Source organism: Lonchura striata, chromosome 4 (assembly GCF_050655825.1).
Source record: "Lonchura striata isolate lonStrDom1 chromosome 4, ASM5065582v1, whole genome shotgun sequence".
Lineage (NCBI taxonomy): Eukaryota > Metazoa > Chordata > Aves > Passeriformes > Estrildidae > Lonchura > Lonchura striata.
The window spans coordinates 39,467,347-39,492,801 of record NC_140706.1 but is presented as its reverse complement, the minus strand read 5'-3'; the positions used below and the strand labels follow the sequence as shown (position 1 = coordinate 39,492,801).

Here is a 25,455-nt window from a genome sequence, read left to right as displayed (position 1 = left end):
CTAACTAGAATCACCTCATCTCTGGAACAACAATCCCTCTATGGTTTATCATAATGAAGTCATCATACAGTATGTTACATATTCCACCGAAATTACTTCAAACTAAATAAAAAATACTTTGCTGAGAAATTAGTATATTTATAAATGCTATATATATTTTTTATTAGTTTTCCCCCGCTGCTTCTCCAGTCCAAGAAATCACTGATTTTCTTGAGATTCATGGTGGCAATTCAATAACCTGAATGTTCTACTCTGTCTCATCTATACATGCCTCAATTTTGGAGGGTATGATAATCCTCTTCCTGCTAAAGTCAGTAAGTCTGTCTTCTTCCACTACACTGGAATTGCAAAGTGAAACAGCAAACAGGATTCTCTGCTCCCAAAGGACCGTAATGACCTACATAACTTACCCAAGGCTGTACTTTTCTCTAGGGAACAATTATTGTTTCCATCTCAAACTCCATCGTCACTTCATCATCTTATGCTGGAGGGATGGAAATTGTTAATGTCCAAGTAATTTCAGGATCACAATGGTACAGAGAGCAAAAATGAGGTACACCATGAAGAGAGTATAATGTGTATATATGGGATCCATTGCAAGAGGAAAACCAAACAGGCAGTCAACAAAAGCAGAGCATCAATGCACGTGGTACTGTACCTCTTTTGGATATAAAAGTGGCAGAGATGAGTGTTGTAGAGTGCCAAAAAAAGTAGAAAAAAATATACCTCTCTGTCCTCTTCACTGCAGAAAGCATTGACCAAGACCAAAGTTCAAGTGCATCATTATGTGGCAAAGCCAAGCTGCAGAGACTGCAGAGTATCATGAAAAAATGTAAAACTCTGAATTAAACACATCACAGTGAACAGTATAACTAAGAAAGTAAACAGAGACCATGATTTCTGTGAAAAGTGCTCACAAAAATGTCATTTAATAAATGTTTGTTTGTATATAAAGGACCATACTGTTACACAGGACAGCCTGGGAAAGGTGCAATTGAGATACAGTAGACAGGTTTAAGAACTCTTTACAGTCTAAGTTAATTTTCAATTGCAAACTGAAAGCCTCCCTGAGGTTAAACATTCACATAAAGCAATCAACTGGAATGTCAAAAAATATACTCTTTTCCTGGGTCTACGTTGAAGAAAATACTTTGTTTTTTTTACTGGTTTCATACGCATGCAATTCTCACAAAACATGAGACCAACTAATGTACATATTTAAAATTGAGTAAATAGTATTAAATGGATATAGGTAGCATTCTTCTTGTCTTTAAAGAAAATATTAGCTGTACCACTTCCTCCAAAAGACAGACCTTCATAACAACTAATTCTGGTATCAAGCACCAATTTCATTCTGATGATTAAGAAGTTTCTACATTTTTGTTTCCTACTTCTCACAAAAGGAAACTCAAGAGAATGAAATCTTCCTGCTTAAATGCAAACAATAGTCTTTGAAACTTGATATAAGCAAATTTAAGACACTTCCTACCTCTAATTGATCCCATAGCAGATTCAGTATTTTGCAGAGCAAGTTGTTTTCTGCCCATGTACTTGCAAGTACCCAGGTGGGCATAGAAGAGTCAGAGAGGAGTCTGTGTCCAAGTTCAAAGCTGGTATGCCACTCCAGTCCCTCTGTATAACTGGCTTTCTGCTAATAAACAGCAAGCATTGTGCATAGGCAAGGCCAGACTGGATGGTGTTCTCATCTATTGGAAGGTGTCCCCACCCACTGCAGAAGGCTTGGACCCACATGGTCTTTTACGACTCCTTCCAATCCAAACCATTCTGTGATTCCTAATTTCCATCCATTTCAACCCTCAGCAGTCAAACAGCAAATCCTAATAAAGCATTTTTGCAGAACATTGCCTAAAAAATACAGAACATCAGATTCACAGGAAAATGAACATTTTTCTTCCATAGTCCCAACAGATTTAATTTATGGCAAGTAAAGGCTACCGCACAGTGATGGAGATAAAGAAAGGTAATTATTCATGCTTTTCAGATTATGCATTTGCCTTGACAGGTAAACTGTTCTGTAAAAGCCTTGTCATCATTGGCACTGTAACAAATTTATTACCAACTGTTTTGTACAGATTCATCAATCCTTTAAATCAGATTATGTGCATCACTGAAGTCACTAGGCAAGAATAACTGACTATACCTTGGAATTGCAAAGAAATAGAAAATGGAACCTGGAAACATCTAAATATAACCTACAAAGAAACTGCTTACTTCTTATTTTCATCTGCGTGTCATTAATATGCATCCTGGCATGACTGCCTTGCATTACTAAAAAGGTCTTATCTAAGACAAAAATCCCTACTTTAGAGAACATTTGTTCAAAATAATTCTCAGGGGTTTTTTTTGTGGTTGCATTTAAAAAAAAAATTTCCAGGTAGTTATTCCTTGATAATGTTCTCAAAATAAATTGTACAACACAAAATGCTTTACTTTACCTCCTAAGGGAAAAAAGACAGCAACTAAGACTCTCATTAGCATTGGTTTCCAAACAATTACTACAGGAACAATTCCATTCCTCTTAGATCCAGTGAAATGGAAGCATTCATTATTTTCTGCAGCAAGTCCAACTTTTAGAACATGGCTATTTTGTTTATAAAAATCTGAGGTACAATGAAAGAATACAATAGCATAAATGAAAAGCTAGCTTCCCAAAAACCAGCTTCAGGGGAGACTGTTCATGTCTCTTAGCATCTAGACAAAAAAAAATCTCTGGTGAGAAAACCAAACTCCAGAACAATGACAGTAATGAAAATAGTTTGGGCTTAGATTTCACAGACCACCTGGTCCACCCTCAACTGACTTGGACATTACATCCCACAGGCCAAAGTCAAATTCTGAATCCCTCAAAGACTGGAGATTCCACCATATCTCCAAGCAATCTATGGCAGCATGCTCTTCCCTGCTTCCCTTGTCATAGTTTTTCCTTAGGAAACCTGTTTGTCCTTTTGCTGTTCACCTCCAAGATGAATTTATCCCCTTCCTGCTGCTCTTGTCTAAATTAAAGACCAAAGTACCGCTTTTTGTTCATAAATTTAAGAGGAAATAGGATTGTCAAATGTGCAGTTACCATTTCCATTTCCCATGTTATCACATCACAGTAATTTATACAAACCAATAGTTTACTGCATTAATACTTTTATTTGTAAACCTCAGCCCTTTGAAAAATCACAGCAAATCTTCCCCTAAGCCTCTCATTTTCTCAAGCCTCTCCCCTCCATCCCATGCCTTAAGCTTTCTCTGGAGAGCAGTCCACGAAGAAATTCCCCTAAAAAGGGGAATAACTAAAAATATTACGTACGTGACAAAGCTCTATTGCAGCTTTCCAGGCCCAATGTGAGGACAATAGGAGACAGAAATAGAGAGATTTTCAAGTACTAGAAAATATTCTTATTTCCTCTACTTTCTCTACTACAAAATACATACATTTGACCAATCATAGGCCAAAGTCTAGCAATCAGGCAAGAGCACATAAAACAGTATTACAGTTAACAAACAAGAATTTGTAAAACACCTTAGATTGCAACACATTTCTGTCAAACTATATTCTGTAACCCACCTTTATACTGGGCTTCGCTACATGCAAAAATATTATTATGGGGAAGGAGAACACATCATTTAAGAGAAATCTTAACAGCCTTATCAAAGAATTATTAGTCCAGACCCAATTATTGCAGAAAATAGTGAACATTACTATACATAAAAAGACCAGTTGCAATAGCAGTAATAATTAAGACCGTTAATTACTTCCTAGTACCTCACTCCTGTTCCTGGTGTTAATTCTTCAACTGCCCCTTTGGATGCCAAGGCTGATGATGTCTGTGCCAGGGATATAGAGCAAGCCATTGGCATCCCAAGTCATATCTGGGTTGCTGCTTAGATAGCCAGAAATACAGCTTCTCCTACCTTTCCCCTGAAACATAAACATTTACAACAAACTAGAACTGGACATTCCTTTTAATACAAAAATATAATCTCCAGGAACTGAATTAAACATGAACATCTGGAATACTGCTCTTCTGCAATTATTTGCTGCCACTGTAGAGTACCTGCTTGCCATAAACCGACATCTATATAACCTCCTCAGTTGTACAAAATTATGAAACAGTAGTTCTAGATATATCAAAGAATATCATTACTTAAATATATTATAGCAAACTTTCAAGTCTGAAATTAAATTCTAGTTCTAAGTCCCACCATCTTGGACAAGGCAGTCCCTTCCTCTCTGCATTAAAATTTTGCTTCATTCTTCAAGCTATTAGGAATTAAAGTCTAAGCAACACCAGCACAGCTTACTTAAGACTTGAAATGTTTATTAAAGTAGTAAGGTCAAAATAAGTTTGAGTATAGAAATACATACCGCACACTTTTATCAGTTCAAGGTGACTGTATTGGTAAAGATTCAAACATCATCACTAGTAATGACTTTTCAGTTGAAAAATAATCCTTGTTGGTCCCACAAGTACTTTTCCCTCCTGTTTATAAAATATTGATGCAGTATGAGGTCCTCCCTCCTTGTCAGGCAGAGTCACTTCCACAAAGACTAGGGAAGTGCAATTGTGGGACTGGCTCTTTGGACAGGGAGAAGTTCTTCCAAGTGATCCTTGGTGGTAACTTCACCCCGCTCCCGGAAAAAGCTGGGAGAACTGATGAACCTCATAATTTCAGGGGACAGTTTAGACTGTAATCAAACAGCAATCTAGTGCCATCTGCACTTAAGCATCTAAACAAGGGAGTTCTGAAATGGCTTTCTCTCCAACAGACCTAATGACTTCTTCCTAGAAAGACTGACCACAAATTCTAGTAGATATTTATGAGCATCTCTGCCCTAGGAACTAGAGAAGCTACATCCAAGTTTGAGAAATTATGCTGGTTTTAGATCCTAAATTAAATGCAAAACATCTTATGAACAGGTTGATCTTCTACAACCATTGCAGAACACCAAATGTGACACAGCAAGCCAGCCACTGGTCTAAATTCAGATCTAGCTACTCCAGGTATTTTAAAAAAAGAACCATCCACATGTAGTCTTTTAGTCAATATGAAATTAGTGAAGTATTGAAAGCTAGATAGTGGTTTATACCTTATATATATAGTGAAAAACCTAGCTCAAAATTTAGATGTCGATTATCAGTTCCCATGTAGGTTTCAAAATTTGCAGAAATTGAGAAAAATGTTTTAGTATAGCAATACAACATCATTCTAAAAATACTCCAATATTGTCTATGTGAAATACCCTCATTGCTACTTAAAAGTAGTTATATAAACTCTTATATTTATTACTAAATACATTTCCACCACTATATACCAATCTTCAAAAAGCTTTATTTATCATCTTAAAGTAGAAGACATTATAAAAATAAACTATTATTCAGTATTCAGTTACTTTTATCATATAGATTTCTTTTTGGAAATAGAAAACATACACAGAAAGAAATAATTTCCTACAGATGTCCCATGAAGCGCAAAACTCTGCATTTGTTCCACCACTGCAGTAAAAGCAAGCATCTCCAAAATAACGGAATGCAGTCCTGGCAGGCTGTTCTTTCTCCCTGTAACCTGCAGTGTTCTATATGGACCCATATGGAATCTCATTAAGGCTTGAACTGAGGAGGATGGCTGTCTGGAGGAGGTGGTGGTGGTGGCGGTGGCAGAAATGAGTAGGATAAATTGTACATGTTTGGGCCTGTCCACATCACATTCGTATTTGAAGGCGGAGGTTGGAACTGATGCCAATTACTGACATAGCCAAACTCTGGAGGAGGAAAGGCATACTGTTGTATCATTGGATTTTCTCTTCTGTGAGGTGGTGGAAACACTGGTGGTTCCTGGTGTGTTCTCCAGTCTGAAAAGTACAGCTGTGGTGGTCTTACTTGCGGTCTGCAAAACCCTCGAGGGCCTGATGGAGGAGGATATAGATCCCTGGAGAAGCCTCTGCCACGGTATCCCCTTGAGTAATTTGAAGCAGGCTGTTGCACTGAGTGATGAAGTTCTTTATTCTCACCTAAAGAATAACAAATATAAGAACCCCCCCACACACACACGGCTGTAATATTGTTTTGGAAAAGTCAAGTTTAGTCTTCACAAATCTTTCAAGCTGAAGTCAATGAAATTTGTATCTTATCAACAAATAATACTGGCAACTAATACATGAAGAATAAAATAATGCCAGCAAATCTACTGTTTAGTAACTAATCTTGATTGATTGGAGTAATATAAAAAGGATGATCCTGAGAGTCACAAATTCAGTCTTTAAAGAAGAAATTTAATCTTCTTTCCCTCCAGACATTACATTTGTATAAATGAATCTCAGGAACACAAATGCCAAGTATTTTGGAAGCTTTTAAAACAACACATTTTGAAACTGAAGATAAATCAACACTGCATTACACTGAAGGGCAATCCAGCTTTCAGTCCCAATTTGGTATTACAGCATAGACACAGGACACAAGAAATTATTCAAGCTCACATTAATAAAACTAACTTACTCTATCTGAAGAAGGACTGTCTGTACCTCTAGCCAATCAGCTTTCAGCATTCACCTTTCTAAGACAAATTCTTCCCTCTACAGCTCTAGGCATATATTTAATGTTCACAACAAATATACTTCCCCTTTATATAAATATCATAGAAACTTTAATAGGATTAGGACTACAAAATGAAAAGCACTGAAATACTAAAAATGCTCTGAAGAGTTGTTAAGATATTTAAAAAGCTGCAGATCTTAAATCCTCAGAAGGATTTTATGGCTGGGAGCAATAAGGTATTCAGGAATATAACACTGAAATTTAAAAACCTGTGTGAACCTCATCCTTGGCACTAGACTACAGAGCTTTTCAAAGGTTAAAATGTTTTTAAGTCTGTAAAGGTAGTTGCATCTCAGAATTTCTACTCATTTTCATGGGGGATTAGGAGTTAAGATTCCTTTGGTACAAGCAAGCCTCTTGGAAGCACTGAAGTAATGTACTTGAAGTATTTTTGTTCTTTCATCAAATACTGTAACAAGAGACAATTTTAGTACACTCACATAAGTCTTCACCTGAGACTAACTTTGTGCTTCAATTTGTGACATATAGTTGCTGCTGAATTCCACAGCCAAAACAAATTGCACACAATTTCAATCTGTGCCATATGATTTACAAAAAACCCACAGGAAATCAAAACCTATCTCCCTTAACAGAGTGCAGCAGTTCCTCCTGTTGTGTTCTCAGTTATGGAACAGCCATAGTAACAGTAACATCCAGTAACAGCTTCAGCAAGCCCTAGGCAAAGGCAGGTCTGCAGTAAACTGGCAGAACAAGGATGTGGTGGAAAACACACATATGCTGGATTAACATTAAAAATAATTGTCAGTAATGAAGAGAAAGTGCAGCAAAATTCAGATCCATCTTTTAAGGGAAAAAAAAAACTGTCAAAACCATAGGGCAAAAGCCAGTCCAAGAAAGACTGTGGCTTTTTTGATTGATACAAGAGAGGATTGTACTGCACAAAAAGTATTAAAAGACAGCAACTGATCTCCCAGATCAAGAGAAAAGGGTTTCAGCAGGGCAAATGCATATTAGCTTTACAAAGGAAGAGCAGCAAACTCACAGGAGTCTGAGAAATTCAATGGGGGAAGCACCACACTGCAGATAGCTGAAGCAATCTGATAAGTAAGCAGTAGAAAAAGGGTAAAGGATGAGAGTCATATTTAAAGGGAGAGGTATAAAAAGCATGTACCCAAAGCAGACCAGTGAGAACAGAAAAACAGGAATGCAATATTAATTATTCAACCAAAATGTCAATCAAAAATCAAAGTTTTGTCAGTAGAGAGGCATGACAGAAGAGAAAATTTGGTTATGGTAAACAGAGCACAGCTGCAAGCATGCACCTGGAACATACAGGAGAAAGGAGAGTAAAGAAGGCTATTCATATTACACAGCTTTGTTCATCTAATGGCTGCATTAGGTAAACAGAAAAGTTCTCAACAAAATTAAGAGTAATTTAGAAGAGTATCTGTATGTCATAGGTGAGGAAGAGCTTCCTTTTAGACAGAGGAGTAAGTTCTCCACCTAAGACCTGTATCTCCTATTTTGACTGCAAAGAAGTGGATTTCCAAAAATTGCACATGGCCTTCCTCTGTCTTCTCTGAGCACTCAAAGGCTTTAGCTGAACCCCATCCAAGTGGTGGCATCTGTTCAGAATCCTCACCAACACTGTTCTAAGAACCTCTGACTTTGCCCTGACAATTGCTCTGCTGCTATACAACTTCCCTTCCACAGGGCTTCCAATAAAACTTAATTTTTCTTCTAAAATAATACACGGAATGTAGCCATAAACTCAAACTTAAGTTTAAAAAGTACAGAATTACTATTAGCTGCAGAAAAACTCAATCACTAAGATAGTTATAAATGAGCATTCCAAACTTAGATTAACAGACAGAAACATTCACACAGCATTCACTCACTTGATGGAAGTGTTTCTAATCTGACTTTCTTCCTTCCTTGACTTTGAGGCTTCTTTTTCTTCTGTTTTGCCTCTCTTTCTTGTTCATCATCACTGAAATCCAAAACCTGGTTAAAAAAAAAAAAAATTCAGTTGGCTTCTCAGCTCAAGAAATAAGTTAACATTCCAAAAATTTATCATAACACAATTGATGCATGACTCAGTTATCCTTTCTAATTTTCCTGAAAAGAGCAACATTCCAGTGCTGAACACAAATATTTGATTGCCTAGATGTTACTAAGAAAAGAAAAGGAGCTGGCTGAAAAAGAGCTGCCAAGAAAAAGCTTTCAAAGAGTAACTGCAGATAAAGGGAATTAAAAAGTGATTTTTTAAAATAAATAAAAATTAACTTGGCAACTAATACATAATTCATAATTACAACTAAATTAAAAATATCTCTACTCTAAAATTGTCACTAGACTGCAATTTTCTGCAGTATACGTAATAACACTTCCTTTGAATTTGCAATAGCAATGTTATTCCAAATAAATTTTCAGTTTTGAGAAATGCTGTCATTTACAACAAATTCGATATCCTTGCAACATTTTCTTCTCATTACACAAGATTTTGCTACCTTTTGAATCCTAACTTACATGAGTGTGGATAAGTTATCAGGGTCAGGGAAGAAATCTGTCAGCATTAATTAGTTCCCTGAAAAATATCTGACTCTTATTACTTAAAAGGGGTGAGGATTCGTTCCTACCCAACGTTCCCAATTCTGAAAGTAGGGGCTATGCTGCTTACTTCTATTTATCACATACACAGAGCATGGATCTCAAAAACAATGCACCAAAGCAGTGCTTTAAAAGCCTCAATAAAGTTAATTCTGAATACAACTATTTCTTCTACTACATAACTGGATGACATATTCAAAGAAGGCAGTAAGAACTACAGCAAGATGATGTATGCCACGAAGTGAAATCTCTCACTAACTCCTGCTTTTTCTAAGAACTCCAGTTCACCATACTCCAGTAGAGCAGAAATAATGACCAGCAGTAGGTACCTTTTACTGCTACTTAATTTCCATGTAACATCCCATAGAATGTTACCCCACAGAAAAACTGCAGTTACCGGCTGCTGCTAGCCTTGCAGCATACAGATTACACTTTGTCATCCTCTGACCCCAAAGACAAAGCTAGGAGAGACTGTGTTAGTGACTCTACAGATAAGCTGGGCTAGTTAAAAGCCTGCCAAAAAGGAATGGTTACCATAGAACTGAAAGTAGCAAGTAAGAAAAGTCTACCGTGAATTAATTTAATATTCACAAATACAAAAATGAAGCCTCACACTATCACAAAAAATAGTGATTCCAACATTTGCACACAGTTTACTATAGAGGATGGCCAGAAATCAGCTGCAATCTGAGGACTCTAAAAGGGTCTGCCTCTAAGACAATTTCAAGCATCAGTAGCATAAAATTTGATCTGCAAACAGCTATTTTTTTAGCTATCAACAGCTATTACCTTCACAGCAAAAGCTACTATCAGCTCATCAACTGTCACAGCTTGGGATAGCATGGTATAAACTCTACCTGCTAGAACTAACCAAAGATTACTCTAATTGAGGATTACAAGATGTTAGATGTGTTTTTTTTTTCCAAAACAGAGCACACAGACAGATCACACAGAAGAGTGCCCACCCCTGTCATCACTGACTTTTTTCAAGCTTCCTTTGTTCCTTCCTATAGTGAGGTACAGCAAATTTAAATTAAGAAAAGTCTTTAAGAAAAAAAACAAACTTTGGAAAAGGCAATGAATCTCTGCAGATTTGACTGACTGTACTTGGCCAATAAAATTTCATGGGTTCCTGCAAACTCAAATTACATATTTACAAGCTCATCTGCTGAACAGCTTTTAAAACATGACTGGAAAACAGAAGAGCTCAAAATTAGCCCATTTGGGATCATGACCACGAGAAAACTGCTAAATTAAAGCAAGTTAAGACTAACCAGAAGTCCCTAAGTACAGTCTTTCAAAGCTCTATGGATAACATATCTACAGGCCAATTCTTATACAACACTTCTAATTCTCAGATTATGATTCTCTGTGAGATTATGTATTTACAAGAAAAAAAGGCAATTTACAGCCAGAACTGACATACAAGCATTATTTGAGAAAAATCAGCACCACATAGCTCTGTTTCATTTACAGGAAGCACAAACTTCAATACAAAAAGTATTTCAAAATGCATCATCCTCACTCACTACCATGGAAAAAGTTGACAGACTGATACATCATTACAGGAACTATCTTTGAGCACAGAAAAGATCATGTCACAGTATCTCTCCTTCAAGACAGAACAATCATCCTGGGATAAGGACTGTGAATGAAAAATTTAATACTGTCCCTAACAGCATCCTTCTGGACAAGTTGTCTAACGGTGGATGAGCAGGTTCATGGTGCAATGAATGAAGAACGGCCTGAAGGGCAGAGTTCCTCAGGGCTCAGCTCCAGGGCCAGTTATGTTCAATCTATTTATCAGTGATCTGGATGCAGCATTTAGAAGCAAGCACCATGAGCAAGTTTGCTGATACCAAACTGCCATATACAGGAGGCCTTGCAGAAGGATCTAGATAAATTGAGGCTCCAAGCAATGATTAATGGGATGAAGTCTAATGAGTTCAAATGCTGCACACCTAGGATGAAGTAACACCAGGCTCAAGCCTAAACTGGGAGAGGAGTGGCTGGAGAGTAGCCCTACCAAGAGGGATCTGGGGGTGCTGGTCAGCAGCAGCTCAGTGTGGGTCAGTTTTGCCCTCTGGAACCCAGAGGACAAAACCCCATTCTGGGGTGCATCAACACAGCACAGACAACCAACAGAGGTGACTGACCCACAGCATTCAGCCTTGGGGTGCCTCACCCTGAGTGGCGTCTGCAGTTCTGGGCCCCACACATCAAGAATGTCAAAGTCCTTGGTCGCATCCAGAGGAGGGAAACAAAGCTGATGACAGCACTGGAAGGCATGTCCTGTGAAGAGCAGCTAAGGACCCTGACTTGCCTCATTTTGTGGAAAGGAGGACGAGAAGCAACCTCATTGCTCTCTACAGCTTCCTGAGGAAGGGAAGAGAGAGGTGCTGATCTCTTCTACCTGGTATGCAGTAATAGGATGAGTTAGAAGGTCCAAAGCTGTACCAGGGAGGTTCAGACTTGAAATAATGAAGAAATTCTTTACTGAGAAGGTGGTCAAACAGTACAAGAGACTTCTTAAAGAGGTGGCTGACACCCTGAGCCTGTCAGTATTTAAAAGGCATTTGGACAATGTTTTTCACAACACACTTCAGCTTATGCTTCAGCATCAGCCCTTTTTCACAACACACTTCAGCTTATGCTTCAGCATCAGCCCTGAACTTGTCAGCCCTGACTGCTGTAGGTTCCTTTCAGCTCTAATAGTCTATCCCATTCCACCCTAAAAATCAATTAGAACACTGGAGAAAAAAACAAAAAAAAAAAAAAAAAAAAAAAAAACAAAAAACAAAAAAAAATACCACTATCCCCTGCCAAAAAAAAAAACCCAAACCCCACAAAACACACCTTTCCTACTAAATTATAGAGTGAGAAGCATATAGCATAGAATTATGTTAAAAAGGCAAGCATTTAGAAGATTCAAAACAAGCAGACAGATGTCTTTAGAGTACTGTAGTAGACACAAGGCTTCTAGGAATTTCAGCTACTTTGTATATGTTTAAAGTAGAAATTGCAAGGAAAAGTGATTCAACTGTTGTGATGTAAAACAAATCTCATGGAAGCACCTCAATAAAACTACCAGGCTTGTAATTCTTATTGAATACTCTCCAAATGTATAGCTAGAGTGGCTTTAAGGACTACTGACAGAAAGTCACTGAAGAACTACTTACAGATCCTATAGCAAATTATATCAGTGGCCACAGGGAGCTCCTAATTCAACATGACCTTGTATGACAGCTTTTTTATGGAAGAACCCTGTCACCTCTCATGGAACTATTGTTTTACAACAACAAACTGTAGGGAAAGCTTACTAAAAAGCCATTCAAAGAATGCAACAGAGATGTCAAGTTAATTCTGAACAGCAGACAGCTTAATTGTCCAAGTAGTAAGTTTGCAGAGCACTAGTAAGCCTTTGATGACAAACAATTGATTGCGGCCAACTGAAGACAAAGCTGCAGTGTAGAAATTAAAGGGACAAAAGTTTCCTAGCAAAAGCAAAATTATTTGGGAAGATAAAAGCACTGATACTCTAGAGTTAAACATTCAGGTAGTCAAATATGTTTGACAGAGGAACTGAATTCACACATTCTGTCAACTGCAAAAAGCCAGTAGAGAGACAGGTAGTACTCTCTACACTCACTATGTGTCCTCTCCAAGAAAAGCATGATTCTTTCTTTCAATGAAGAGGTACGTTCAAGTCTTGTCTCCATAAAAAGTTAAGCTTGCTAATTACTTGCTCTGTACAGAATTGCTTTCATATATGACTTGTGTAATCAAAACCAATAAACAAAAAACCCCTCTATGTAGTTACTTCAGGTGGTGGTTCTTGGTCATTCTTCCAAGATGCATCTGAACCTTTTTCCCTGGAAGAAAAGAAACAAACACAAAATGCAAATTAGACAATCCAGATAAAGGAAGGGTAGCACTTTCTATAAGGTATCAGGTCTCCTAGAACAAGAGCTTCCTCTTTTCAAAGAGTTACTTCGCTGTTAATATTCTTTATAAGCAAACAGTAACGTATAGGCCAACTCAGGGCTTCACTACTCTTGAAAAATCTTCCCACTTCAAGTGAATACTGAACATCTCAATCACATTTCCTAACACTAAGTTTTGGTCAATATTCTCTAAACAAATCCTTTTGAACCCTAATTGCTTTGAACCTGAACTAAGGTAGTTCACTGCAAGTTTCTTATGCTAACTGTTGACTACAATCAGAAGCATTTTTATTCTTCTGGTTTCAGAACATGTATCTGTCACCCTGATTCTTAAGATTTTCTAAAGCCTTCTGAGTTTACATTTTGTTAGAAAACTTTCCCACACATTTTCTATAAACAACATATTGTTTTGCATTCCTTTGTGGGGGTGGAGGAAGTTGATGTACTGGTGGTTTGTCCAATGTCTTTGGAGAGGTGGCCCATTCACTCTCCAATCCACTGTCACCTTTGGAAAAGTATAAAAGTTGGAGTCAGAAAATAAACCTTCTTTTTTTTTACTTTGCCATCGCAGTGGCTCGTGTTGTGCTTTCTTGTGTCCTATCAGTTATAATGAACCTACTCATTCAGTAGGACATACAAACTCATTCAATAGGACACAGGCTTTCAGTGTAACTACAGCAATGTAAATTCAGAACCAAAAGACCCTCGGTGCTTGGCTTACAATCTTATTATGACAGTGTTAGCTAGATAACTAGGTTTCACCATTTGTTTTGTTGTAAACATAACTTTGCAAGGCAAAAGGCATTTAAAGAAGCAAAAACTCAATTGTCTTGCCTGACAAGCACCAAAATAAATTTGGATTAGTCTAATTTATTTAATCCACTACAAAGTCCTTCACTAAAGATCAAGTAATTTTTTTATTAGCAAAGAACTTGTGAAACATATTTAAATTACATTGTCAGTAGTCTGTTGAAGGATTTTTCCATACTGCTCTCAAATTGTATGGGTTTTGGTCTGATATGTCAAGGTACAATCTTTAGCTATGCAGAAAAACTGTGGAAAACAATGCAATACTGAAAATTCTTACCTCCAAAATGGAACTACACAGTTAAAAACATTTATGTGTTCAATGTGAAATGCCTTCAGTCATTGCTCTAACAACCAGAAGTTTTTTATGTATTCATCAATTCAACAAGAATCAAGTAGTAGTAACTACAAAAAACTACATAACTACAGCCTGCACTTCAGAGGTGCTTAGTCACAGAGAGCACTGGCAAGTCATCTGGAGGTACATCATGCCTCAATTCCTAACTATAAAACTGAAATTCAACCTCTACATGTCCTTTTGAGATTAAGAGTAAAAAGAAAGGTAAGGAAGACATATTAAAATTCAATTAGAAGAAAACATTACAGGGCAGAACATAAGGACTCTATAAAATTTATTTCTCAGCTGCAGAAAACTTATTTTATTATTACGAACTGAACTGTTTCTTCCTTTCATCTTGTTATTTTGGAGCACACATGCCTGCCAGAAATACCAGAGCTCAAAAGAACTGCCAAGACCTACAGTCATTCAGCAATATGTAACATCACTGACTACAAACTATACACAATTCAAGGTCAGGCAGTTTATCTCACTGTCCCAAAGCAGCCTTCCCCATTTCAGCAAACAAAAACTGCTTTCCATGCTCTGAAGTATTTAAGATCTTCTGCAAAGAATAATATAGTAATTCTTTTGACTTGTGAAGTTACATACTGTAAGACCTTGAAGTCTAACAAAGGCAATTCAGAGAAATCATGAAAATACATAAGCTTTTTTAGAACTGGGTTTCAGGCAATACAACACACATCTTTAGCAACAAATTATTTTGCATTCAAAATGTTTTACACTACACTTTCACTTATTTTTCTATAAAGTGTAAGGCTTATTCATAGCACTGTAACTGTGTACAATGCAAGCAGATTGCATTTCAGATTTCAGAAAAAAATTCAAACTCGGTGTTTCTTTCAGATCTTATCCTTTTCAAAGAACCATCACAGTTTTGAAAACCAGTTTTTAAACTTTAAGCCTGTAGTACTCCACAATCTGGTCAGTACACAGTCAAACTAAGAAAAAGCAGAAAATAAAAATTATTGCTTATCAAATTTGCTACCTACTAAGGTGCAAAAATCTTCCAGTGTACCACTGACCAAAGCTTGACTTTTCTACTATTCATGTCACATTCTTACAGTATTGAAGTGTCTTCATAGCATTACAGCATAATTCAAAAACCAGAAATTCTTCATCCATTTTTAATAAAGCCTATTTCGTGAAAAAGTAGCTTCACTCAAAAGCACCAAATGCTGCACACAAACTTAAGATATTGTTTTAGTGTACTCTAACTTAAAACTTATTGTTTTAGTGTACTCTAACTTAAGTCATACCACTCATCCTAATCAAGACAAGAAACAATGTCTGAAGCGCTGTTCAGCTGCACTGGAAGCCATGGAAGTCTCACGTATCTTACCCAGGTTTCAGGTTTTTACCACCTATGACAGTGAAGTACTACCAAATGAAAAATTGGTAGTACTTTCCAAAGCATGAAACAAAGTAAAACACAAGTCTCCCATCTCAGATGCTGAGTACAGCACACAGTTATTGACGCAGCAAGCAGATGATTAAAGTCTGTGCACTTTACTGCGCTAAGCAACAAAGTTTAATAACGCACATCAAAGACCAGCTGGCATCAAAATGCTGCAGAAAAACAAACAAGCATCAGAGCAAGAAAGTGATCTATTTTGGTCCTCACTGAAGGGAAGAAAATATGCTTATTGCTTGCACAGAAATGAAGAAGTTAAAAAAAATACTCCTGCAGGTCTGACTAAAGAAAAGAACTGTTGAGTATGGATACTGGCACAGCTGTAATGAATGCAGACAATTAGCCAACCCCTGAGAACTAATCCTAATAAACAGAAACTTGTATGACAAAAGATGTCTAACCTACAGTTATTTCAGATGATTGCTCATCAATAATTAGAACATTAATATCTAGCTGTCATTTATCATGTTTTATTTCTTAGTCTGTATATTTGAGTACACTTTCCTCTAAATGGCATCAAGTCCTAGTTATGCATGCTACTTTCCTCAGTCAGACTGGGATACATAAACACTGCTAAGCATCTGAACATCATACTACATTGTCACTGAAATCCCTCCTCTCTTGCAAATTTAGAGGGTAATTTTTATCTAGAATTGCTATCCTCCAATTGTGAAATAGATTTATTGATAATTACATTTCAATTCCAGCTTTATAATATGAAATAAAATAGTAAATTAATACAAACTTGTTCAGAATGCAAACAAGTTTAATATCAGTTCTGAAACTATACCAGAATCTAAAGAACAACAAAATCTGGAAAGTTCAGCTTGAGAAACTTCTTTAAACTCATGAATATGTGTGTCAGAGGGTATGGAGGAAGTATCAGTGAACTTTTCTGGTTGTGGTATTTTAGTTAACAGCAGCATAAAAAGAAAGCAAGCTTAGTATATTAAGTAGAATACGCTAAACTTTAGTAATTACAGCACTTTAAATGCTTGCAGTTTACAGCTACTCTTCATTGTTCTCAAAGGCAAAATAGCACAGTCTTGTTATCACAACATAGTCGAGAACATCTCATGGAAATATAAAGTGTTAAGCTTAGTTCTACAGTTTCTCACTGAAGACTCAACTTTAATCCAACATTTTTACCTATATAAAAAAAAAACATTATAACCAGATTACAAAAGAAATCAGACTCACTGTTTTAGTTTTTCTGCAAATATATATTGGGTGAAGTCCTCTACTGATGGAGCAAAATACATGCTATCTTGCACATTAACACCTTTCTCTTTGATATGCTCAGAGTTGTTAAATCTTATCACATAAAAAGGATGTGAAACAGGACCAAATATCTCAAATATCTGAAAGAAATAAAATTAAAATGTTTAAGTAAACTACAAGTAGATTAGTAGTAGCTAATTTCATTGTAGACAATGATATTTAAGAAGTCCAAATTATTTTCTAAATGCAGCATCAAATAAAACTTCCTTTCACACTTTAGTTTCATTACCAAATTTTGTTCAAGTGTATTTCCGCAACTACTGTTTTTTATTACGTGGAACATTAAGTTCTCACATCCATAGTAATTCTTTCTTTTGTCAAACCTCTGTTTTTTGTGTCTGTTATGCTTTCAAGTCTCATAATGCTTGGGACAATCTCCTGATCACTTTTTCCTCCAAGTTCATCTTAACAAGATGCCTTTACAACAATTACTGCTTGTTCCCCAATTCCATGGAGAGCAGAGAATTCTGCCATGTTTGACAGAGCATCTGCAAAATTCAGGCTAAGTTTGTTCCACTCACATCTAGGATTTAAAGATATTTCAGTAGTACGCATTGTGGATGATGGCTTTCCTTCTACAGAAAATTCAGTACAACCCTCTCAGCAAACATTCTTCACTAGCCTTAAATCAGAACAGTAGAGCATAGAAGACAACATTGCTCATTTTTCATAGAACTTCACTCTAACCACTGCCCCTATCTGGCAGTAAAAGAGCACACAGCCTGTTATTCCAAGACATCATACATCTGAAAACAATCTCTTCCTCTCCACAAGCACTCTCAACAAACACTGGAAACTCACCAGATGCAATTAATTTCAAGTTAGGAATTCTTGGGATTAAATAAACAGATGAATATAGCAAAAGTCAAAGGCACTAAGAAAAACTATATATTAAGGAAGTATTATCTTTCATTTAATAGCCTGCAACTCTACTTTCTAGAACACTAAAGAGTATTTCCAATTTTATATTGGAATAACAAGTTTTTATTTTACACCCACCTTTCCTACTGCTTGCCGATCTTCTTTAAAAATTATGCTTTCCTCATTTACTGGAGGTAGGCCTCTCAGTGATTCAATTATTACTAAAATGGAAATAAAAAAAATAATTAGAACTTTATGTTTTAACAGCATGTAGTTTATTGTGGTAAAACTTAACAAACCACACCACTACTTGTCTACTTAAGTTTGTAGAGCTGCAACCAAATATTCTTGCACATGTGTAAAAGTACTTAGAATCACACACCCCCTCTCAATTATACATGAGTGGTAATGCTAATATTGGTTACAGAATTATTGTTCTCTGGGGTAAAGAGAGAAAGAGTCCTAAGAATCATACCAGAACACAAAACTGTCTGGCAGTTCAGTCACAGTAGCAACTGATGGTGTTTATATATGCATATACCCCATCTGTTAGGCATTCTGCAATTTAATGCCATAGAAGTCTCGTAGTACATTTGGGCCTAATGATGATTGAACTTCTCTACCTGAAAAACAACACAATGCTCAATTAAGCTTTCTCAATGACTGTCCATCAGCAAATAAAGTCACTCAAGTATACAGCATCACTCAGGCTCAAATAAAAGCTCAAGATCATCACTGCTAAACTTACATAAAAGGACTTTCAGCAATCAACATGTCACCAACCTAAAAGCTACTGCTACTAACGCAATCTGCAAAAAACTTAACGTGCCAAACAAGGAAATGACAATTCCACAGGCTTAACAGTTCACTGAATTTCAAGAGAATTTGTGAAATCAATTTCACTTGTGCCTACCTTTAAGATAAAATATACAGTGTATGTAACCTTATGTGTTGTTCAAACCTCATGAGAAAAATACCTTAGCAAAAAAAAAGCAGACTAAATCCCCCAAACATCAACACAAAAAAACCCTACACAAAAACAACACCAAAACCTCAGATAATGTTCTCAACTTGATTCACCACATGCAGCTCCCAGCATGCAGCAGGCTGAGGAAAAGATACAACGCACCAGTCCAATGAAACTTAGGAGAAACACTACCACCTCCAGCCTGACTTACAGCTTCCCCTACCCCAAACCATCCTGAATTATCAGCTTCTACTCCTGCAGGGCCCAAAGCACAGGGAAAGTTTCTCATATCCAAAGCTGTTTACTCTCCAGGTCCCAACCCACACAGTGAATTTTTCTCTTCTCTTTAAGTACCTTGACGCAAGATACAGCACAAGTTTTGTTAAATTCTGATACATTGAGCAGAAGTTCATAGAAAATACTGTCATTCTGCTTTTAGCTACCGCACAGCAAGCATGAGCCTACACTGTTTTAACCTCAAATTTACCTCACAGGATGAAATATCCACTTAGAAGTATCACTCACTGCAAACTGATGAACTTGGACGTTTGCTACAGAGAACAGCAAGAAATTCTGAGGGACATCAAAGGGACAGAAAAAGAATACTCACTTATGTCAGAATAATATTGGTGGCTTCCAAATGAGGAATCAACTCGCCTCAGACTAGATACAAACTTGGTATACAGAGGTATCAATTTAGTTCAAAAATAAAAAAAAAATCCCCAATCAGCTGGCATCCCTAATATAACCACAAATCAAGTGAAATTGAGGGCTGTTTTCAGAAGAACTGAAAACAAACTAAAATGTGGAGAAAGAAAAGTTATAAAGCAAGGTAATAAAAGCAAGAAAATAATCCCAAATATCCTGGGAGTTTATCCCATTTATATGGTTTTATTTCACTATGATTATGAGCTTGTTTTCTAATTTTCACCAAAAAATTTAATGCAACACTTTATAGATGTACATTACATGAAGTAGGATGCAGCCTGGTAGGTGAAGAATTCGCCTACCAGTAAACTGGTATTTGAAAAGATTATACTCACCAGTAAGGATTAGAATTAAGGATGGTTTTCAAAACTGCAGTCTTTAAAATAGTTTTGTTTATACCTTCACATTTTAAACCAAAAGTAAGAATAATAGCAAGTATAATTCAACTTGTTTTTAAAACTTGGTTTCAAACTACCATTTTAGCTGAAAGCAACATTCTTGAAGTCCCCATTATTATCAATACGCAAGAAAGGACAAAGTAGAAAAGAACTAGATCACTACCTTCCACACCCTCCTTTTAGCTTCCTGTAAATGAATGAAATTAAACCTCACCACAATAAAATAGAGGACTTGCCTGTATTATCTGAAGTTTTTTAAAAGAAAAATTAATAGCAAAAGTTACTTACTTTCTTTTGTACTACATTCAGCATAAATACTGTAACTTCAAAATTGAACTTAATTTCTAATTTGCATAAGCAAATTGCTTGAAATGCAGTTCAAGCAGAATGAAACACTTGAAATAGCTTTAATACAAACATACTGTGAATGTTTTAGTAATATGAGCTTCAGCAAAATTTTGATTTCATTTATCAAATACTGAGGTCCCACACAGATCCAAAAAGATCCCTAAATCTCTATGCCTGTGGTTAAGTTTACATCCATTCAATATCTAAAGCTCACCCTCCACCTATAAATCATGTTAGTCACACCATCATCTGACTGCTGACAACGGGCAGCTCAAGGTACCAGAAGTGGAATGAATAAATATATAAAAAAATAAATAAATGAACTTCCACTGTTGAATAAACAAGTCTTTTACCTGTCCTCATATATTAACAAGCAAGCACTTGGGACTGCATTGTATTGTATCTGCGCTTTCAGTTATACAGCTCCTATATATTCAGGGATTATTCAAAAATAGCAACTACAACTGGAAGACTTTCTTAAAACACTTAAATACAATAACTGTGGCCAGTATCAATATAAAAGCCATAATACACAACAGAAATAAAGGTGTTTGAATTAAAAAATTAAACATGGAAGTCACACAGAAACACATGCATATAAGCCAAACAAAAGGTAATTGAACACAAATACTAGTTAGAATTCCAATTCAGCAACCTGCTACCCCCAGAAATGGGATGCTGCAGGACTGACACTTTGAAGGACCAGCTAAGAACACAATTCATGCAGAGATATACAGAAATTATAATAATTAAGAACACAGCAAACATATCTTGCCTACCTAGCTGCTCAATCACGCTGGAAACTGTCCCAAAGAGTTTCAGTTCAACATTATCTGGAAGAATTATTGATAAGTCTTCAACAGGAGGCAGTTTCTGCAAACATCAAGTCAATGTTTACAATATAATATCACACAAAGGCACTTACCACTTTGTCACTGCAGAAATTTGACAGTTTGGAAAAATCCCCTGGCATTTTTAAGATTTATTGTTAAAAAAACTAGTTTGATTTGCCTCTTTCAGAATCATCCTAAATGAACTCATCTTAGGGGACCACCACTTTTGAGAAAATCTCTCCTACAGAGACACTACTCTATATATTTCCATCACAACTATGGCAGAAGCCAGTTTTATTTAGCAGGAGAAAGCCAACAATTGACAGGCATTTCATTCACACGCCATGTACAACACAATAATCAGAAATCAAAAAATAAGACCACCTGCAACAACACTCAATGTATGCTAGAAGAAAAATGTACACAGCAATATAGCAATATAGCATAAAAAATGTACACAGCAATATAGCATAAAATGCACCAGATGTGTATCATCTGATTTACAAAATGGAGTCTGTCCATTTACATCATGGCTTGGATCACTATAAAAGATGTAAACATCACAACAACTTATACAAAGAATTATTTTTAGCTGAAAGCTGCATTTGGTACTAGACATCAGAGAGAACACAAAAAACCAAACTTCAGATATAATAATGAGTGCTACACAATATTCAAATAGGGTTTTTCCCATATAAGGATCAAAATTTACTTAGTTCACTGCTAAGACTTAACTGAGTCACTTTTATAACAGAACTGAAACACCAAAGACAAGCAGGAAGATAAAACTGTGATCCTGTATCTCAAAATACCTTCTGCCACATTATATACAGTATCTGCCAATCCTTGTTTCAAAGCAAGAGATTTCTGAAATGGTTCCACTAACACTCCTTAATACATATACCTGTAAAACACGATTTTTTATATTATTAACTGTGGTGGGTTTTACTGCAGAAAAGCCAATTTTCTTCACAGTGGCTGTTACAGGGTTGTGTTCTGGATCTGTGCTGGAAACATTGCTGACAATATAGAGATGTTTTCATTATTGCTGAGCAGGGCTTCCACACAGCCAGGGCTTTTTCTGCCTCCCATGCCACCCCACCAGTGAGGAGCTGCAAAAGGACTTGGGAGGGGCACAGCCAGGAGAGGTGACCTGCACAGACCAAAGGAACATTCTATACCATGTAACATCATGCTCAGCATACAAAGCTGGGTGAAAAAGGAGAATGAGGGACATTTCCAGTGATGCTGTTTGTGTGCCCAAGCAACAGTTACACATGATGAAGCCCAGCTTTCCTGGGGATGGCAGAACACCTGCCTGTCCATGGAAAGTGGTAAATTAATTTCTGGGTTCTCTTTGCTTGTGTGGGTGGCTTTTGCTTTACCCACTAAACTGTGTCTAGTTCAGCCTTGGAGTTTCTCTTTTACTATTCTGATTCTATCCCCATCTTGACACAGGAGGACTAACTTAATATATAAATTTTTAGCTGGGTTAGTAGAAAAGGGTTTAAAAAATACTGCATTGTACTTACATCAATAGGCAACTCATCCTTTGTCCTAAGACAGTAAGATCTGTTATTCTTTTCATTTGGATGATCATCTTCATCAGATACTGCTGATGAAGATGAAGAGAAGAGTGTAGTTGATGAACTATCTGAATCTGTATCACTATATTAAAAAAAAAATATGGGAGTTACAATACTGCCTTCTCACAGTCACTGTTCTTGTAAAATCCCAACATTAGCATAATGCTGAATGAAAGTTAAGAAAATACTTATTCCAAGTAATGCATCTTGCAGTCAAGGGGAGAAAATTCTATTTTTTGTAAATAAAATGGATTCATTTCATAATTCATGTCCTGTCCAAATCTCCTGGTAAATATTCACAAAGTAATTCAGTATTTCTCACTGTCACATGTGAAGAGATACTTATTGTCTTAGACTCTCAATATTTCAAGTAGAGTAAGAAACCAGTCCTTATTCATGTCAACATGCTTGTTTTAGCAAAGGTCCAAGTTCTTCAAGGGCTGGTGGAAGAAAAAAATGTGGAACAATTGATCCTAGTAACTGAAGAAATACGAACTTAACACATGAAAATACAATGAGATAAGCAAACTTATGCAAAATAACCTTTCTTACCTGAAGGAAAAAAAAAAACCCAAAAAACCAAAAAAAAACACTTCTTTCGAGATTCTTGTAATACCAGTCTCATTCCCAAGTAAGTGGGTGGCCTTCTATTGCTCCTTTCTTTATTACAACAAATGCTCATAGTAATGACAAGAAATAAGAGCACCTCTCCAAATAAACCTTTTGAAAAGGTCAAATATGGACTTCTTGGAACAATATCAATACAACAGAAAGACAAAAAAATCAGACTAGGATACCGACCAGTGAAGAAAGTTAAAAACAAAACAAAGACTGAGATATATGCAAAACAGATAAGTTGTAGTTATTAAAATTTCATCTTTAATGTTTATCAGCACAAGAGATTTTGAAAGTAAAAAACACTACACATGGGTGAAGCCCCTGAAGTCAGGAATTTCACTATCACTTTATGATATTCAAGGAAACTTTGAACCAACAAAAGTACTTCTGAAGTCAAACTTTAATCAATTAACTCTTAATGAAGCTTGGTATCTTTAAAAGAAGATTCTTAGACTTTATTTTAGCCTTCTCTAGTCAAAAGAAGTACATGGCCATCCTGCTGTACCAGCCAAATAAGAAAACACAAGACTTACTGCAACAACCGAAGTGTGCAGACTTCTAACACTGCAACAGAGCCCACATTTAACCTTTCACCAACTATACTGAACATCGAAGTAGAGATGCCTCAAGTACAATATGGAACCATATTAAATAAAAAATAAACGAGAATGAGCTTTTCCACTGAGATGCCAACATGGTATGGTGTGCAGACTCGCCACCTTTAGTCCTGCATTCAGGTTTTTCAGCAGTCCTACTGCGGGTGTCCTGCCCCAAAATTCTGTTGAGGACTACCTCAAGCCAATGGGGCGGGCGCCCCACGCTCTCCAGGCGGCAGCCACCAAACTCATGCCATCGTTAAACCCTACACCCTTACAGGCACTGATCTGGAGACCTAATTTAACAGGCTCCCAGACAAATGTAACTGAAAATTACACCTTTGATGGGAAGGAGCAAGCTCCAGAGGGTGAAACAGCGAGACGGGGGAGACACACCGGGCTCTCTGGCGCTCAGCCACAGCCCCAGCGGCCCGCGCCGCCGCCCGAGGCCTCGGGGAGCACGGGGCGAGGCGGGGCTGGACCCACCTGTCCGAGTCCGACGAGGGCACGGCGGCCGCGGGACCGCGGGGCCAGGCGGGCGGCGAGCGCCGCGGGCCCGCGGCCGGGGGCACAGCGCCTTGGACTTCCCCGGCGCCCTCCGCAGGGCTCTGCACCAGCTCCCGGTCGGCCTGCCGCTGTCCGCCCGGCTGCACGGCCGGGTTCTCCCGCTGCTCCACCTCCTCCAGCTGTCCGCCCGGCTCCACGGCCGGGTTCTCCCGCTGCTCCACTTCTCGCTGCTTGCCTGGCTCCAAAGCCAGGCTCTCCAGCTGCTCCACCACTTCCCGCTGCCGGCCCGGCCCCACAGCCGGATTCTCCAGCTGCTCCATCATCTCCCGCTCCCGACCCGGCCCCATAGCCGGGTTCTCTACCTGCTCCGCCACTTCCCGCTGCCCGCCTGGCTCCATGGCCAGGTTCTCCAGCTGCTCCACCATCTCTCGCTGCCCTCCCGGCCCCACACCCGGGTTCTCCAGCTGCTCTAGCACTTCCTGCTGGCAGCCCAGCTCCACGGCCGGGTTCTCCAGCTGCTCCACCACTTCCCGCTCCACCGTCTCGGGCTGCCCGCCCGGCTCCACGGCCGGGTTCTCCAGCCGCCCCTCCATTCCCGCGCCACGCGCCCCGCGTCACCGCCCCCGGCGCGCGCCACTTCCGGCCGCCGCGAGCCGCCCCCGTGCGCGTGCGCCGAAGCGAGGCGGGCCCGGGCCAGTCCCGGGGCGGCTCCGGGCGGGGGGAGCTCCGCGGCCGGCCTTGGTGTCTGTGGCGGCTCAGTGAGACACAGAGCTAGAGCTGCTCTTACTGTGAACCTGCTGGGAGGGGTTCTGTGCTGACAACACACAGAGTCATGTAGTTAAAACTAAAAAAAAAAACCAAAAACAACAACAACAAAAAAGCTGTAGAATACCAAATTACTGTACTAATAGTAGTTTGTAGTACATTGACGTAGTGACTCCATACTGATGGTGACTGTACAATAATGCCAAGCTCTCCAAAAAAAAATCTGTGTTCTGGTTCACCATAAATACTTACGGCTTTGGAGCTTTAGGTTTTCTGAGGTGTCTGTCT

The 25,455-nt window shown here is 38.0% G+C and overlaps 1 protein-coding gene across 2 annotated transcripts; it reads right to left on the bottom strand.

Moving 5' to 3' along the window:
- Positions 1-910: 910 nt before the first annotated feature.
- On the bottom strand, positions 911-25,057 carry NAF1 (nuclear assembly factor 1 ribonucleoprotein). Of its 2 annotated transcripts, none has more exons than XR_014955127.1 (8): positions 24,382-25,057; positions 22,628-22,763; positions 21,042-21,135; positions 17,980-18,062; positions 16,900-17,060; positions 12,826-13,048; positions 8,465-8,570; positions 911-6,022 (listed from the first exon to the last, which is right to left on the bottom strand). XR_014955127.1 is itself a non-coding variant. In XM_077782595.2 (8 exons), the coding sequence occupies exons 1-8, from the start codon at positions 24,993-24,995 to the stop codon at positions 5,613-5,615; spliced, it is 1,656 nt and encodes a 551-aa protein (XP_077638721.2). In that variant the 5' UTR covers positions 24,996-25,044; the 3' UTR covers positions 911-5,612. The 2 variants fall into 2 exon arrangements, 1 of the variants encoding a protein (XP_077638721.2); XM_077782595.2 differs by having other exon boundaries at positions 12,997-13,048; positions 24,382-25,044.
- Positions 25,058-25,455: the final 398 nt, after the last annotated feature.